This window comes from Mytilus galloprovincialis, chromosome 11 (assembly GCF_965363235.1).
Source record: "Mytilus galloprovincialis chromosome 11, xbMytGall1.hap1.1, whole genome shotgun sequence".
In the NCBI taxonomy this organism is placed as follows: domain Eukaryota; kingdom Metazoa; phylum Mollusca; class Bivalvia; order Mytilida; family Mytilidae; genus Mytilus; species Mytilus galloprovincialis.
In genome coordinates this window covers 69354982-69373895 of record NC_134848.1, presented here as the reverse complement: position 1 = coordinate 69373895, position 18914 = coordinate 69354982, and the positions used below count along the sequence as shown (strand labels likewise).

General features: G+C 31.9%; 3 protein-coding genes across 3 annotated transcripts; 2 read left to right on the top strand and 1 right to left on the bottom strand.

Annotated features, from left to right (window-relative positions):
• Nucleotides 1–1388: 1388 nt before the first annotated feature.
• On the top strand, nucleotides 1389–3074 carry LOC143050879 (uncharacterized). Its single transcript, XM_076223984.1, has one exon. It carries the CDS (start codon nucleotides 1389–1391, stop codon nucleotides 3072–3074), a length of 1686 nt encoding a protein of 561 aa, XP_076080099.1.
• Nucleotides 3075–4475: 1401 nt separating this feature from the next.
• Nucleotides 4476–6765, bottom strand: LOC143050878 (uncharacterized). The gene is made up of 4 exons (XM_076223983.1): nucleotides 6393–6765; nucleotides 5910–6116; nucleotides 5183–5314; nucleotides 4476–4792 (listed from the first exon to the last, which is right to left on the bottom strand). The coding sequence occupies exons 1-4, from the start codon at nucleotides 6622–6624 to the stop codon at nucleotides 4476–4478; spliced, it is 888 nt and encodes a 295-aa protein (XP_076080098.1). The 5' UTR covers nucleotides 6625–6765.
• A 1969-nt stretch (nucleotides 6766–8734) lies between these two features.
• On the top strand, nucleotides 8735–17470 carry LOC143052705 (microfibril-associated glycoprotein 4-like). Its single transcript, XM_076225791.1, has 8 exons — nucleotides 8735–8886; nucleotides 9660–9751; nucleotides 10947–11018; nucleotides 11497–11626; nucleotides 12877–13013; nucleotides 13825–13921; nucleotides 15671–15835; nucleotides 17184–17470. The coding sequence occupies exons 1-8, from the start codon at nucleotides 8814–8816 to the stop codon at nucleotides 17435–17437; spliced, it is 1020 nt and encodes a 339-aa protein (XP_076081906.1). The 5' UTR covers nucleotides 8735–8813; the 3' UTR covers nucleotides 17438–17470.
• The last annotated feature ends 1444 nt before the right edge of the window (nucleotides 17471–18914 follow it).

Here is an 18914-nt window from a genome sequence, read left to right as displayed (position 1 = left end):
AAGAAAAAACACAAATCTATTATTTCCAACACAGTTGATTTACATGTGCAAGTTACAATAACACATTATCTTAATGTGCATGACAGTGCACTAACAATGCATGATCAGAGGAATCAACCTTTTGTTAAAAGTGGGACTTGACCTTAAGGCTGCTCATGGGTATAAATCGAAATTTTATATATATATAGGATTTTGCTATTTTTTCTATAAAAGAACTTTATCATATACTTAAGAGAAAAATGAAATAAAAAATAGGGTCACCATTCATTAAGCTCACAATCTGCCTTCAAAAGAAGCATGCATTTTTGTTAAGGTACTTTTTTTCTGTTGAACTAAAAGTAGAGCATAGGTAATATATCGTAATAAAAAAAGAACTAAATTACAGAAATCGCCTATTGTTAAGTTTAAGTACAGCTTATCTGAAAATAATAATAAAAAAAATATAGGTCACTGATGAGTTAAAAAAGATATTTCAATTTTAATGCCCAAAAAATGGCATTTTTGTACCAAAGGGAGATAATTTGGAGATTTTCAATGATATAAACATTTTAAAAGTCATCAAGGGCCAAAACCAATCAACTTTTGGTTGATTTGGGTACCATATCACATAGTAACAATTAAAAGTGTAATAAAGAAAATTAATAATGCAAAACATTTTTTTAAAAATTTTTTCTGAAATTTTTGGAACCTAGAGCCTCGATCATCTTTAAAGAAAACAAATTAAGGGGCGTAACTATTGAAGACATCATTATTAAACTTGTCCTGTATTAAATTGATCATAAAATTGTGCTAAAATCTTGAAAGATTTTGTGTACCTAAATTTAATCATTAGCCAGAAGCAAACAAGAATGTGTCCAAAGTACACGGATGCCCCACTCGCACTATTATTTTCCATGTTCACTGGACCATGAAATTGGATAAAAAAATATAATTAGGCATTTAAATTAGAAAGATAATATCATAGAGAACATGTGTACTAAGTTTCAAGTTGATTGGACTTCAACTTCATTAAAAACTACCTTGACCAAAAACTTTAACCTGAAACATGCACTGTCATTTTCTATGTTCAGTGGACCATAAAATTGGGTTCAAAAGTTTAATTTGGCTTTAAAATTAGAAAGATCATATCATATGGAACATGTGTACAAACTTTCAAGTTGATTGGACATCAACTTCATCAAAAACTACCTTGACCAAAAACTTTAACCTGAAGCGGAACAGACGGACGAACAGACAGACAGACAGACAGACAGACAGACAGACAGACAAACAGACGGACGAATGGACGCACAGACCAGAAAACATAATGCCCCTCAACTATCGTAGGTGGGGCATAAAAAATTATTCATCATTCTAAAGATCTTGTATATTGTATATATGTTTAGGTCATGGCGTCCAGTAAACCTATACCATGTGGACCTTGTCAAGAAGGAACAGTCAACACTAAAGCTGACATCTGGTGTTACAACTGTGACGAAGGATTGTGTTCAGCATGTTCTGGTCATCATAAAAGTTTCAGAGGAACAAGTGATCACAAAACTATTGATATCAAAAGTTATAAACCCTCCATCAGAGCCATCAAAACAGAATGTGACAAACATGGTCAACAACTAAAACTGTACTGTCCCAGTCATTTAATGCCTTGCTGTGATGAATGCATTTCCACTAGTCATTCGAAATGTACTGGAATAAAAAGTTTAGCTGGTGTTGTGGAGAAAACAAAAATTGATAAATCCAAAGAATCTGTAGAGAAAGAAATCTACTCCATCTTACATGTATTGGATAAAATGGTAAATAATAAATCAATAAACATTCAAACTGGAGAAAAACAATGTGAAAACATAAAGAAATCATTCCACAAAATTAGGGAGAAAATGATTAAACATTTAGATCACCTTGAGAAAAAGTTATGTCAAGAAACAGACAACCTCTGGGATCAGGAAACATCAACAGCAAGAGATTTTATAACTGAAATTGAAAAGAAAAAGACAAACCTACAGAAAATGCAAGAGCATTTACTTAGTGTAACAACACAAAGTTCAAAACTCCAATCATTTCTTGGTTTACATCAGATTGAACAACAAGTACATCAATGTCAACAATATGTCGAAGATCTAGAAAACAATGACCGGGCTAAAGAATTTTGTATCAAAATGACCCAAAAAAGTGAGATAAAAAACATACTACAGCAGTTAGGATCATTAGAATCCATAGGAGATGTAACGGTTGTTAAAACAGAAACAGCCTTGAATAGAGAAACAAGTGTGAGAAGGAAGGCACAAGTACAGTCAAGAGTACAATCCAACATAAACAACATGACCATGAATATTGAGACACAGATAGAGATCAACATTAAGAAGGAGATTAGTGACATGATTTGTCTGATGGATGGAAGAGTTATAGTAGTGGAACAGGATGGTAAAGTTAACCTACTGACTTCTGATGGTAAACTACAGAAACAGTTACCTATACCTGGTGATGCCTTCAGTGTCACACATATCAATCAGAACACTATAGCCATAACTTATCCTGAGGAGAAAGCCATTAAGATCTTCAATATGGAGAATAAAACCGTTACCAAAGTTATCAAATTAGACGGGGAATGTGGGGGTTTGTCATTCTTCAATAATTCCCTGGCTGTAAGTTTGATTGAGGATGATGAGATCCGTATTATAGACTTGGAAGGAAATACACTGAAGTCAATACAGGTTGAGAGTAAATCAGCCCTGGAGAACCTTGTTTACTGTAATGACAGAGTAATCTATAGTGACTGTCAAGGTAAAGCAGTATACTGTTATGATGAATCAAGAAAACAGATCTGGCAATATAAAGAGGATTTATCAAGACCTGAAGGACTTTGTACAGATAGTTATGGTAACATTATTGTAGCAGAACATTTATCTAATAGAATAATAGTAATATCAAAAGATGGACAGGAGAGTAAAGTACTGATTAGTAAAGAGAATGGACTGAAGAGTCCTCGGTGTATTTGTTTCAAACATAATGAGTCATCAGGTTATATTTGTGATTATTATGGCTTATACTTGGCAAAATTCAATTTAGTTGTTAGATAAAATATACACTGAGGAATCGTACAATATTTCTTTTCTCTGAATCTTAACAACCAACTATATCTATACATTTAGTAATACAAATTAAGAAATCACCCAATAAACTGGACAATATATCAGACCGTGTCAACCATCAACACCCTGAAAAAATACTAATATCAAAATTAAGATATAAACAGTAATTTACTAAACATCATACTGTCCAGATAGCCTCAGTTGATAAAGAGTACAAAATGTGTTGGGATTTAATTTAATTAAAGCATCCTCTATGTTGTGATCAATTGTATAGCTAGTCTGACATTTTTTCTAACTATAATTCTTCCAACATCTTTTTTTGCTCTTATCTTGTCCATAATGTTTCTGTAAAAATGGTATTATATTGCCCAAAGCTGTAGAATTTGCAATATTGATGCAAATATTTATTCACATGTTTCAATTTTAGACACTGTCAAATTTGTTAACATTTTCTTGAAAACTAATATTTACAATTAAATGATTTTTACAAGAATAATCGTGATAATAAGGGAAACCTTCAATCAAGCAGTATAATTATTCTTTAGCGTCAAATGGGTTAAAATTTTACCGTGATTTGACAAAATATCCTTATTCGTCAGAGGTCTCAAATATTTATCTTTATCGTAATTTTTTTGAAAAATTTAATGCGTTTCGTTAAAACTAATCGATTTTTTAGCGTCTAAGTAAATTTTATCGTCATGCATCAAAAATTACCATTAACGTCATTTGGCAAGAATTTTTACTTTTTTTTGTCATGAAGGTACATGTACCCCCATTACAACCCTCATTTATAACAATGTAAAACATTCATCCAAACTATTAAAAGTTTGAAATAGCTTATTTTTACAATACTGCTAAAAGCCACTATTTGCATTTCATTTATGATTGAGCAAAAAAAAAATTAAATATTAGATTTTTATATATTTCGTAGCTAGTGCCCCTTTAACAAATTCATTTAACTTTCACACACAAAGGTTTCCTTGTCTAATTCAATAGAATACTTAAGGATGTACTTAGGTGAGATTAGGTAAAAATTAAGAAATTAAGAAATTAAAATTGACACTATAAGCAGGTAGAGCACCAATTAAGGATAAAGATAAGCTAAAAATATTGATAGGTCATGGACCTCCTTTTCAAGATATTTGAGATTTAGAATATGGCGGGAAAAGGCTGAATCGGACTTTTACCTTATATTTGCATTGGTACTATTTGGGTCGCAAAATATAAGAAAGAAAATCTAGAATCTTTTAAAATTTTGATAAATTACATATCATGAGCTATTAAGTCTTATATGAAAAAATAAATGGGTGTTATGGGGCAAAATATTTTACATTGAATTGTATGGAAAAACACCAAGGAGTCCGAAAATTTGACACAAATTCCAAAATCTCACCTAAGTACATCCTTAATCAACCGTTTATGCAATGCATTCATGTTTTTTACATTGATAATTTTTTTGAAATTTTCATATCCCGTGTGTCTACGGTGTTTAATTTTTTGAAACAGGTCTTCCTTCATGTATGTGTTGACAAATTTGGCAATACCCTTTGAATTATTGTAGCTATTGCTTTTTGATTTATGTACATATTTGTCAATTATGGCTGTCTGGAACACTTCTTCTATACCTTTACCAAGGCTTCCTGCAATTTTACTGCACCTTGAAATTTGAGAGTCTGAATACTGGCCGTGGAAGTTTTTCAGGTTGGCTGTAATAAAAAATAATTAATTCAGATTTTAAGTCTTTCATATTTAGGTAAAGGATTTTAGGAAATGATGTTCTTGTCATAAAAATGAACAAATTTTCAAATACTATAAATATCTAACTACACTCTACTCTTGAACTGAAATTTTCCTAGATTCAATTTAAATTTTAATCTGTAAGAACATTATACTTAATACATAATTCATTGCAGTTAATTGCAGTTGTCCAAACATTGATACATAGGCGGGTTCAACAAGATCCACTTTATTATTTTCTAACCTAGTTCAATGATTTAATGCATTTTTGAAAAAGCAGATATGATCAAATTTCAGGCAATTTTTTATGGAATAGCCCTTTTGTGTGATTAATAGTGTCCACTTCTTCTGGCACTTACTTTTAAATTCATTATTCAAAAACTCATTTACTAAATCAAGGGCAAGATTGTTTCCAGGTAGGCCTGTCAAGTTAGCTGTACTGTTCCAAATCAGATCTTCTATCAATCTGCTTGGAAGCCAACCATTTACAGCTGCAAAATAATGTACTAATTTTAAAATATATGACAGGTAAATGACTCTGCATTTAAAAGAACCAATTATAAGATTGTAACTTATAAATATTAATATTTTTTCAAGTGTAGATTATTTTTGCTTGATTTTAAATGTTTTTAAATTAGAATTTTAGGAGGAGATAACTCTGAAATTGTGCATTTTCTAAAGTAATCTACAATGAATTATCATATTTGTATTTAAGCCTGAAAAAAACATACTTTCTTTTCTTTTGAAATTCTCTAAGCATTTTTCTTGTATTTTATTAAACAGTTCTATCATTGAGTTTAGTTCCTTAAATCACACAATGATGTTTTTCCTGTGTCAGCAGTGTCCTATCAGTTTATTATAGTTTTAAACATATATATCTATATATACTATCATTTTTAATTAAGACTGTCATACCAACTTAAATGGTATTTTCCTACAACTTCATTACTTGTCTATTTGATTTGTCTTTTTGTTTCAGCTTTACAATACAAGATGATATCATGAATTTTGTTTTTATTTAGAAAATTCTGTATCATTTTGTCAGATTGTGTATCACTATAATAAACTGTTACTTAAATATCTAACCTGAGAGTAGTCTGTGTCCTAAAATTAGGTACTTATTGTGGTTGTTGTTAAAAAATTGAATCATGTCTATCCTCCAATGGAAAAGGATTGCAAGTCCATCATTTTCCCTTTCTGCATCTCTCTCAACCATCATTTTAAGGCCATTCCATGCCACAGCACAACTATATTGGTACTTGTGGTCATCTTCATCTCCAGTGTCAAATACTTCTGAAAAACATCATTAACATCATTAGAATTTTAAGGAGGTCAAATGGCATATATCTATGCTGTTGGTTTTTTTTTATAATATTTGTGTTGTTGGGTTTCTATTTCTATGATTAATTAACTTTACATTTTTTTTATTATCAAGGTTTAATTTTTGCAAAATGTTTTCAATGTAAAAACACAAAGTGTAATTCTAAAAAAGGAAAATCTGATGATGAAGGGAAAAATCAATTCAATTGGAACAAAATTTAAATATAAGAGACCGGTACAAATATTTACCTGATTGTTCATCATCGGAAGATTGAATGCTAGATTCAAATTGTTCTTCATAGGCAAAGGTGTCATCAGCACATTCATCAATGTAGGATGTTGTTTGATTGAGGTCATCACTTGTGGTTTGTACAAATGGCCAAATTTTCTTTACAATTTCTCTGCTCATTGATAAAACATAATCATCTACATTTTGTGTAATAAGATCTTCAGGACATTGATCTGTAGATGATATGTTCATCAATTTGCAAGCTAATAGGCATACATAGCCTTCAGTGACAAAATTCCAAAAATCTACACAACTGTTAACACAATCAGAAACTTTTAATTTGACATTACGATGCCCAAACTTGTTCTTAATTTGGAACAAGGTTCCCTTTTCTGCCGCACTCTTTCCATTGTAAAACTCATTCATGGAATCCTAGATTAAAAAAAAACATATATATATATATAAAACAAGTTCATGAAACAAACATAGAAATTTCAAAGTTAATGATACTAGGATGTAATTTGAAATTTAATTTTGGTGAAATCATTTACTACTGTAGTTGTTTAAATGGCATTAATTTGATATTTCGTTTATTTATTAAAATCTGTGCACCTGTAAATCTTTTTTTTCAAATATTTGCTAGAAATTGTATTTGTAATGAAAAGTTATTCCAAACCAAGGAATGACATTTATTATTTCTTATACCTGTAAGACTATACATCTTTTGTGAAACCCTTGAGGTCTTGGTACCAGTCCTGCTAGGCGATCCTGTAGTTATTCACTTCCTGTAAACATATAATACATAAGAATACTACATATACAGACAAGCTAACTGAGGCATATGACATCTTTCAATATTTCTATCAACATGTATATAGATGTAGGAAGATGTGGTGTGAGTGTCTATGAGACAACTCTCCATCCAAATAACAATTTAAAAAAAGTAAACCATTATAGGTCAATGTACGGCCTTCCGTGTTGAAGGCCGTACATTGACCTATAATGGTTTACTTTTTTTTAAATTGTTATTTGGATGGAGAGTTGTCTCATTGGCACTCACACCACATCTTCCTACATCTATATACTTGTTGATAGAACCTTTTTAGAAAAGCTATTACTTGTTGATAGAGGATTCATATCTAGGTAATCCGAAAACTGTAAACAAAAATGTCATACAACGCGACTGCAGGCGATCGTGAAGGAGAACAAATATATATATAAAAAAGGGAAACTAGCTAATAGCACGGGGGAAATAAAAACAAAATTAACAAGTCTCATAAATATCATATGCCTTCAGATGCAAGCAATATACATACATGTATGAAATCTGAATTCGCTTAATTTGACATCGAAGTTCTGACAATTTTACTGACCTAAGAGGCACCCGCTCCAGTCATGCTTCAGTGATTCCTCATATAAGCAACTACATTTTTTTCTACATAAAGGGGGGGGGGGTGTCTTCACAGTTAACTTTTGAGTCCACAAGCCCGAAACTCAATTTCTGGAAAATTTTAGTTGGATTCTGGTGGCTTGAAGAGAAGAATTTTACAAGTCCGAATGCAATTTTACATGACAATGCCGTAAAACTTAAGGTTAAGCATTACGACTGAACCACCAAATCAACTAAAACACTTTTTATGTGCAAATTTCGTAAATGGACACGAAATAATTATTTTTTAGAGTTGTTCAGGTGCAATAAAAAGATAAGTCCGTTTAATTTGTCAACTACACTTATAAAACTAAAAAATGAACGAAAAAAATCTATTTTCAAAATTTTGCACCAGACATTATTTATTTAAGCATGAAAAAATAACTTCAAAGTTTCATTAAGTTCGATGAAGTTTGATCGCTACGTCTCGCTTACGAAAATCTGAAATTTCAATAACACAAGTCGACACAAACATGATGGTAGTCTCACATAATCAGCTCAAAATATAATGGCGTATAGAACAATATACGGATTTAGGGATTTTTGTCAGATGTTCCTGCAGTTATTAAATCTTTTGATTTATCATTATGTATTAACCTTTTACCCCAAAGGGCCCTTAGCTACTCTTAGAAAGTTTAAAACTTAAACCACTTATTGTTTTAAATACTTGTTATATCTTCGAAACGATATCTTAAGAAGTAAAAAAACAAGTAATTTTATTTAAATCAAGGCACCATTTGTTTTCTCAATGCTTAATCTTTTGTAAATGAAATGCGCGTATGGTGTAGACATATTTTTAATATTTGTATATATGATGAGTTTATTATTTTTCCCATTGGCATAACTTTAAAGTATGTACTTTTATAATATAATTGTAATATAAGGCAGAACATTCACGTATGTTTGAATCTGCTGAGATTAATCTTTTATCTCTGACATATTGCGTAACGAGAAAGTTCACTAGATAAGATAAAACAGAGAATTTCTACAACACAGACCAATCGAGAAAAAAATGAATCGCCTGATTATTTGTATTACAGTTTTTATTGTCATCAAAGGCTTTTTGGCAGAACCGATCTTTATGGGTAAGCTTACTGGGTTGATTTGTAATGAAACAATATCAGTTTGAGAGTCAATATGCGTTGGCACTGGTGTGTTTTTGTTGTATGATTATTTCAAACAGGTATGTTTAAAATATAATCATTAATAAAAGCAACATAAGTTTGTTCTATAATGGTTTACTTTTACAAATGACTAGGATAAAGAGTTGTCTCATTGACACTCATACCACATTTTCTTGTATCTTTATAAGAAGAACATTAGAAATTGAAGCATAACGAAATTTATTAAAGTACATTATAATATTCATAGAAATCTAAACATAAGCTAAAAATTCATGTGCGTGTGTCCTTCTGTGTATGGTGAGAATGTAAATGTGGGAATTGGTGTTTGTGTATTCTCGATATATTATAATTTCAAACAAAGCCACAAGCGTTTTTGTATTGTGAGAAGAGTGCATTAATAGAAATGACACTTTCATTTGTTACCGTGTACTCACACATGTCACAGGAGTACAATCTTTTTGAATGCTAGAATAAGTAGACAAGTTTCTTCTGACATCTATAAATCAGACAAATTGAGGCATGGTTATATTTATGCACCAATGAGACAACAACTAAACGACGTAAAGTGTTAATGGGCATGTGGAGGTCATTATATTGTTACCAACTTTCAGTTCTAAACACTTCTTTTGTCAAAATGTAAACTCCATATGACGCTTTCCTAGAGAATTGGTTTGCACTTCATTTTACTCTAATCCCGGTTATTAAGTATAGTTTACATTGGTTTATTTATTCAGATGATGAAAGGTATGGACAGACATGTGCTTCATGTTCAGGAGTAGAAACCTCTAATGAATGTGAACACAATACTAGATGTGACCACAATGAGGTTAGTTCCAATTTATTGTGTCTTAGATATTTTTATGAATGACTCGTTTCACCTTAAACAAATAAAGTAGTTTAACATGTTATTCATTCGAACTTTAAAAACCATGTAACGTAATATGCTTTTTATATATGCGAGCATATATTTGACGGTAGTTGTCATGCACAAAGACGATATGATAACAATCAATCTAGTTATATATATATGATGGTAGGAATGCCCTTTATCGTCAGCAGTCAAACGGTCATTTTCGGCTACCGTTAGCGTCATATTGGTCAAAGTTTTATTATGACTCGTCAAAATATCTTTATCGTTTTTATCAGCGGTCTCACATATCTTCGCTGCTGTTGTTTTTGGAGAACAAAATTAGCGTGATTCGTTAAATTTACACGATTTTTTTATATCGTTTTAAAGAAAGTGTACATTTGTCGTCATGCACCCACAATTACCATTAACGTCATTTAACAAGATTTTTTTTATCTTTTTGCGTCATCAAGATACCCCCATTACGACCGTCATTTATTGATAATCAAGAAAATAAAAAAGGTAACAATGTTTAAGATAAGCTTTAATGAATGTGAACACACTACTAGATGTAATCACAATGAGGTTATTACTAATTTATTGTTTCTTAGATATGTTTAAAAATGCATCGTTTAACCATGCTCACCTTAATCAAGTAAAGTCACTTAACAAATCATATAATTATGCGAACTTTAAACCATGTCTGTAATTATTTATATATTTTATTTAACATAATATGCTTTTCACATATGCGAGCATATATTTGACTGTTACTGTCATGCACACAGACGATATAACAATCATTCTAATTGACACACACATATATATTAGGGTAGGAATGCCCTTTATCGTCAGACCTACAGTCATTTTCCGCTTCAACGTATTTATTAGCGTAATTCGTTAACATTTTCCGATTATTTGAAAGAAAGAGTTTACATTTTATCGTCTTGCACCAAAAATTACCGTTAATATAGAAAAAAAGAAGACGTGGTATGATTGCCAATGAATCAACTCTCCACAAGAGACCAAAATGACACAGAAATTAACAACTATAGGTCACCGTCATTTCACAAGATTTTTTGTCATCAAGGTACCCCAATTACAATCCTCATTATTGATTATCAGGAAAATATATAAGATAACAATGTTCAAGATAAGCTTACATTTATAAAAGGTGTGCTCCATGCATTATTACGTCACAGAATCGGGAAAGTCCCTGTTTGATTATGGATGTGCTGTTCCACAGGTATTATATTATATGTACTTTAAAATTGCAAGCGTCATTTCAAAAAAAAGATTGCTTTACAATTAATTTGATGATAATGCTGTAGATTACAAAGTCAGAATTAATGATTTATTTCGGATTAAATATTTACGCTTGACATATTCTTTTTATATATTGTACTGCACCTTTCATTAAAAGGGGTGATTGTCGTCTCAAAATACTAGTTTACTCCTGACACATTTTTATCGTTTCCTGCCTTGTACTTTCTCGCATTGATACAACAGAGGATATTTTCAAAGTAATGCTTTTAATTCTACAAAGACAACTGAAATGTCGAAACATTTAATACAAGATCAGATTTCATCCTCATTTGTTTTTACCAACATAATTATTTAAAACTTAAAACTTATTTCAGTACTATTCTTGCAATCTGTCTGATTTATTGTGAACACTGCATATTTGTACAAGAATGTAGTCTAACTTGTTTTTGCCTTTTCAGACCTGTCTACAAGGCATTGGTCCTATCTTTGGAAAACGATCAGAAGGCCATCACGTAAAATGTGTCGTATGTTGTAATGACACAATCTCATGTAACCGTAATCTTACATGTAATCAGAATGGTTCTCAAAGTACGTTTATTTTGATAATGCCCTAATGCTTTCTAACTTATATAAATCAATTATATTATCGTGCTTATAGAGTCTCTTATCATCCCGCTGCAAATGTTTGCACCTGTCCTAAGTCAGGAATCTGATGTACAGTAGTTGTCATTTGTTTATGTAGTTTATACGTGTTTCTCGTTTCTCGTTTTTTATATAGCTTAGATCGTTGGTTTTCCCGTTTAAATGGTTTTACACTAGTAATTTTGGGACCCTTTATAGCTTGTTGTTCGGTGTGAGCCAAGGCTCTGTGTTGAAGGCCGTACATTGACCTATAATGGTTTACTTTTATTAATTGTTATTTGGATGGAGAGTTGTCTCATTGGCACTCACACCACATCTTCCTATATCTATTATAGAGTCTCTTATCATCGAAGAACAAAGAATATTGGAACATGTTCTTAATGTTGACGTCTATAAGGTCACCTATGTGTGGTCTTATAGAGGTCGTTTGAGCATTGGCGGACAGTTGTCTCACTGGCAATCATATGACGTATCTGTAAACATATCACTTGAGTTTCAAAACAAAAAGTTCATCCATGTTTGTTCTTTGGTCGGGTTGATGTCTCTTTGACACATTCCCCATTTCCATTTGATATTTTATCAAATAATGATAAGATTGGTCATCGAAACATTATATACAACACAGTTTATTTATGAATTGCAATGATCAAACGTAATGTTTCGTTGCTGATACATCTTGAGGTCTGTCTAATTAGCTTCTGTTATTCAGCGGTTTATATATATATATGTTGTAACGACTTTTACTAGTACCGGTATACTATTTAGTTGTGCGTCTCTTTGTAAATACTGTTCTTGCGTTTGTTTGTGCTGTATCTCTGTCACGTAGTGTTGTCATTTTATCAATATCTGTTAACATTACCATGTAAGTTGGAGGTATGGCTAGCCATAAAACCAGGTTCAACCGTTATCTCTTAAAATTTGCTGTACCAAGTCAGGAATATGGCAGTTATTATCAAATAGTTTCGTTTCTATGTAAGATGGCGTTTGTTGTTGTGTTTTCGTTTTCCCCTTACAGTTTGTGTGTTTACCTTGTTTTTGTTTGTAACCCGGATTTGTTTTTCCTCAATCGATTTATGACTTTTGAACAACGGAATACCACTGTTGTCTTCATTTACGTTGTACGTTGTATCTGTTTGTCGATCAGTTTGAAAAATAACTTGTATGATCATAGTTTAATTTCTTTTATTTGTATTTAGATTCATCATTTCCAAGAGAATGCTCGGACATAAAAGGTATCTTAAAAAGTGGCGTGTATACAATTTATCCATTTGGAAAATCAACCCCATTAATATCTGTCTTCTGTGAAGTAGATGGGAATGGAAATGTTTGGACGGTGAGTTGTATATTATATTCACAAGAATACTTTAAAATAGCTAATACTTATAATACTGTATTACTAGTATAAAATTACAAGATTTTGAGATTGTGTGCTACCAAAATAATCTGATATTTGTTAAAAACAGTGTTATTTTTCGTTCCAAATTTGAATACATGCAATTTTACTTGAAAAATAAACCATTGTTTTTAATTTAGTTTTTTTCAACATTTAAAAGATTTTGCCGCCATGCGAAACTTAATATTTTTGCATGTATTTCAACGTTATCATTTTTTGCAAAACTCCTTGCAATATTGTACGTTTTATTGCCTATAAGATTTTTTTACAGTAACTGTTGGTATTGTTTTATTTTCCTAATGAAGGTCAATCAAGAACAGCGCTTCGTGCGCATGGAATTTTTATCGATTTTTTTAAACACATTTGTATACCTTCTGCATGTTATGGCAATCGCTGAATTCAGAAATAATTCAGAAACTTATATCTCAAAACACAAAGTTTACAGTAAATGATTATGCTTTACTTTTGGTTTTATAGCTCCTCACGGTTTTAGGTATATATTCATCCTTTTATTTTCAAATGTGTCAGTATTCTTGAAAATTCAAAATATCGCTTTCGTATGCACAAAATTATTTTTTGATGTTCTATATCTGAATAGCAATGGCGAGTTAGTCATTACTATAATTCAACTCTTTGGTCAATGCAATAAACGCTGACAGTCTACCATTATAGTCATTGCATGTATATTGTTTCTATTACTTTATAATACAGTGTATATATGTGTAATGTTAATATAACCGTCCATTACAAGGATATACAGAGGAGAATCAATGGTACTGTTGATTTCTTTAGAAACTGGACTGACTACAAAAATGGTTTTGGTATAGCACAAGGCGAATATTGGATTGGTTTGTATTTCCGAAAGCTCTACATAAGAACCAATATTTATCAGAACAAGCATTAAAATAAAATTTACGTAACTGACATATTTCCACTTATCTCGGTGTTTAAGTTGTGTTGTATTCTTACGATAAAGATATAATCTTTTAATCAGTTTGTTAAGGTCTGGCGTTGGCATGTCAATATCTGCTAGTAAACCTTTGTTGATTATGTATCATTGTCATTTTGTTTAATAGTTTCTGTTTGTACCTATTCTGACATCGGCCTCGGACTTCTTTTAAACTGAGTTTTACTGTGCGTATTGGTTTGTGTTTGCTTTATTTCTACGTTGGCTAGAGGTATGGGGAGTGTTGAGTCATAAGCCTCTTGACTTTTTTATATATATATTTCGGAGTTTAATGTGACGTTCATTATCACTGAAATAGTAAATATTTCTGTTAAGGAGCCAGCTGATGCACACCGCCGGGTGCGGTTTTTTCTCGCTGTATTGAAGACCCATAGGTGGTCTTCGACAGTTTTCCGCTTTTTGGTCTGGTCGTTGTCTCTTTGACTCATTCTTTATTTTCATTCTTATTTTCATTGTAAAAACTCTTTATATAACGTTTCATTGACAAATATTCAATGAGAGGCGGAGTACAACCTTTAATTGTTAAAAGGCACATACGAAAATTATTAGTTTTGTTAGATAACAAGTTGTATACTTTCTATTTGATTGTGATAATTCGTTTTACACAGTTTCAATGGACTAACTTTTAAACAAAACTTTACAACAAAAGAGATGATTTCAGCTTTCCAATTGTGAACTTTCCATTTCTATGTAGCAATATTTCAGCAGCGCCTGCATACGGAGTATAAATCTCCAAATTGCTACGATATTCCCGGGCTTGTATTTCCTATCATGATTTCCTTGATAGAGGATTGCTACTCACAAGGAAGGTATTAAACAAAGAGTTCCAAATGGTGAAGTTGGAATCATCCCTTCGTAAATTTTACGGACACCATCACGAGTCGGTTGATCGTTATGGAATAATCGTTTCATAGATGATATCGGATATGTTCCTTATGTCGTAAATACAATACTCTTCCCTCTTCACGAATATGACTTACCGAATTAGACTATTTACCGTATTTGTAATAACATAAGCAACACGACGGGTGCCAAATGTGGTGCAGGATCTGCTTACCCTTCCGACGAACCTGAGATCACCTTAAGTTTTTGATGGGGCTCGTGTTGCTAAGTCTTTAGTTTTCTATGTTGTGTCTTCTGTACCAATTTTTGTCTGTTTGTCTGTTTTTTTTTCATTTTTAGCCATGGCTTTGTCAGTTTATCGTCATTTTATGAGTTTGACTCTCCCTTTGGTATCTTTCGTCCCTTTTTAAAGAAAGAATGCATGAAAGGACTATACCTTTTGTACGCGTTATTAGTACGTTTACATGCATCGTCATTGACCACCATACATCTAATTATCAGCAATAAAAAAAATAACCAGCAGGAATCGAATGAAATTTCAAATTGGAGCAGCTTGGTCTCAAGAATATTTAGAAAAATACGTGTTTTTTCAACATTTGTTTAGACCTACGTTTAATTAAATTGTGCATTCTTAAGAGCAGTGGTAACTATCTGCTTTTTTTTAATAATATCGTTTATTTAAAAAAAAAAAAAAAGGCTATTGAATTTCATGCTTTATTCTTGTAAACTATTTTAACACAAGCAATGTGGGTTATATAAATGCTTTAAAAGAATTGGTTTTTTTTAGGAAATGATATAATACATCAGATAACATCAAATGGGAACCACAAACTACAGATTATCATGACAGATTTTTCAAGCGTTACGAAACATGCAAACTATGACAGGTTCAGTGTGTCGAATGAGACAAATGGCTATCAACTTTCTCTAGGAGGTTACAGTGGAGATGCAGGTACCTTAGACATCTGATATTTGATTTTAAGATATGATATGAGATACGTCGGATAGAAATCGACAGTATGCAAGTGCACGCATACATAAAAACATTGACTTTGATTGGTTTAGAACATTCAAATTCGAAATAAAAGATGAAGATTGGTCTGTTTTGTGAAGTTTCCAATATAAGCTACATTTTCATACAGGTAGAGACTTTTCGTATTTTTTTTATAAATACGTTGAATGTATTGCTATTCAATTGGTCGATCTCTATACGGTGCAGTTCATATGTAGTTCGGGATTGCACATGTGTTATGGGCGTATATTCCCTTTCAGTGTTTTTATATGCTTTCATAGAAATATAAGTTGAAAATGACGAAAGGTCATTTATAAAGCGTCTAAATTGTAGAAGGTATTGCATGTCACAACTGTTGTGTTTACAAATATTCATCTTGTTTAAAATATTGAAATGCTGGAATTGTCGATGATAGTACACTTTTTTTTTTATCTAATTGCAATATAAAAAAGAAGATGTGGTATGATTGCCAATGAGACAACTGTCTACAAGAGACCAAAATGACACAGACAACAACAACTATAGGTTCCCGTACAGCCTTCAACAATGAGCAAAGCCCATACCGCATAGTCAGCTACAAAAGGCCCCGATATGACAATGTAAAACAATTCAAACGAGAAAACAAACGGCCTTATTTAAATAAAAAAATGAAAGAAAAACAAATATGTAACACAAATACAAAAGACAACCACTGAATTACAGGCTCCTGACTTGGGACAGGCACATACAAAAATAATGTGGCGGGGTTAAACATGTTAGATGCAAGTTTAGTATATATCACGACTAAATGATGTACATTAGGTATACGTTCATGCAGGGCACATCTTTGTAATATTGTCAAAATGGGTCAACGTGCCCAAGATAAGTTGTCTAAGTACTTCATCTACTGTATCATTATTCTGTAACGGTACGGTTGGGTTTAAATCCCGCACGTAACATATGCATTCGACTACTACCGTTTTGGCTGTGATTTTAAGTTTTCCAGCAGATGGTCAGTGGTTCTCTCTGCTGGCACTCTGGGGTCCCTCCTACAATAAAAAAAAAAACACCGAATATAACAAATAGTGTTTAAAGTGGCATTAAGCAACAGCTGCTGGTTCGTTCGGTACACTTTTGTAGATTAACTTTCAATGGTTCAAAACTTACACATTGAAACAGATAACATATGGTTTGTTCAAAAATTGAAATTAATCCCCCAGATATTCAGCCAGAGATTAACACAATAAAGTGACAATAATCATGACCTTACTGGTTAAAAGAATAGAATGATATTGATTACCTATTGCAGGTGATTCTCTAACCAGACATAACGGACAAAAATTCACAACAGATGACAGAGATAATGACCCTTATGGGGGATGGAATTGTGCCACGCATTACCATGGAGCTTGGTGGTATGAGGCATGTCATGACTCAAACCTAAACGGGAAGTATTCCCTTACATCTGACTGTCCATATGGTACAGGCATTATTTGGTACACATTTCACAGCAGCTATTACTATTGTCTCAAATCAACAACGATGATGATACGAAGGATTTGAGATCCATTCATAAATAAAAATAAACCATGAAAATTAGTTATTGTATGTACCAAGTCAAGACAATGACAGTTGTTATACATTCGATTGATGTGTTTGGGCTTTTGATTTTGCCATTGCTTAGAAACTTTTTGTTAAGGATTGTCCTCAGAGTTCGGTATTTTTGTTATTTTACTTTTTTTACACCTTCCTGGATAAAAAATATATTGAATTAAACAGTAAGAATATTTAGTATGACTGCAAAAAAGGCATCTGTCCATCAAAAACCACACGAAGAGAATGTGAACATATATTGAAGTTTTCAATATCGCTATAAAATAATTGTTTTTTCTATTTTACTTTCGAGGACGAGTTTGAATGGACCTCGTATACGTCATACTTTCAATAGAATCATAATTGTACGCGATTTGGGAAAACATTTCTACTACGATAAATCAGGTCAAATCATACCATGCATTTTTAGGATGTACCAAACCAACTATCTAAGGAAAAGCATGAATCAATCAGTTTATGCTAAAAAAAAAAAAGAAGCATAAATCAATCATGTTAAACTAAGAAATCATATCAATGGAACATATAAAGTCTTTAGTTTTCTATGTTGTATCTTATGTACGGTTGTTTGTCCTTTTGTCTTCTTCCTCATTTGCAATGTTGTTGTAGGTTTATTTTCGACTTATGAGTGTGAATGTCCATTTGGTATCATAAGCCTATTTTGACTGGATATATATTTGTTGGCCAATTTCAATGCGTTTTGAGATTTGTTAGTACTAACACATTTACAATTGGAAGTTGTTAACATGAAAAACAATCACCAACGGATCCTCAAACTGATGAAAATTGCAATTTTACATCTTATGTTGTCCTCATTGATGTGGCAATTGCTTTCCATCCGCTTGATGTGTTCCTATTATATAGAGACGACTTAAGAGTTAATTCACTTTTTAGTAAATTTCCTATGTCCCAATGATTATATTATTAGGTAATAGTAGGAATCGACAGTTTACCCGACCTCCATCGGTTGACCCTAGTGAAAGACCAACCGGTGTAACTCATTCATAAATACCTTTTTTTGTCGACCTTTTCTTAGGTTCAGAACCCGTTTCTTTGAGCAAGAGTGCTATGTTGACATATTTGTTTATTTTTAAAATGATTAAGATAACACAATGTTGACTGCTGTATCCCCTTTTTCTGTCTCTTATACATATATATGTCTATTTGTTTTATAATTCATCGTTGTAAATATTAAGGATTTTTAGCGACTGTCATTCAAATGAGTGGTTTCTTAAAATATAAATCGTGAGTAATATGTCACTAGTAAAATATGTATCAAGGCTTATCATTTCTAATATCGGATATCGAGATATCCTTATTTTACCTTTAATCCACGTAATATCATATAACACTATTTACTCAGATCTTAACATTATTCTAATTGATTTACATCATATTCACGATACATTTAGCAGTCACCAGTTACATT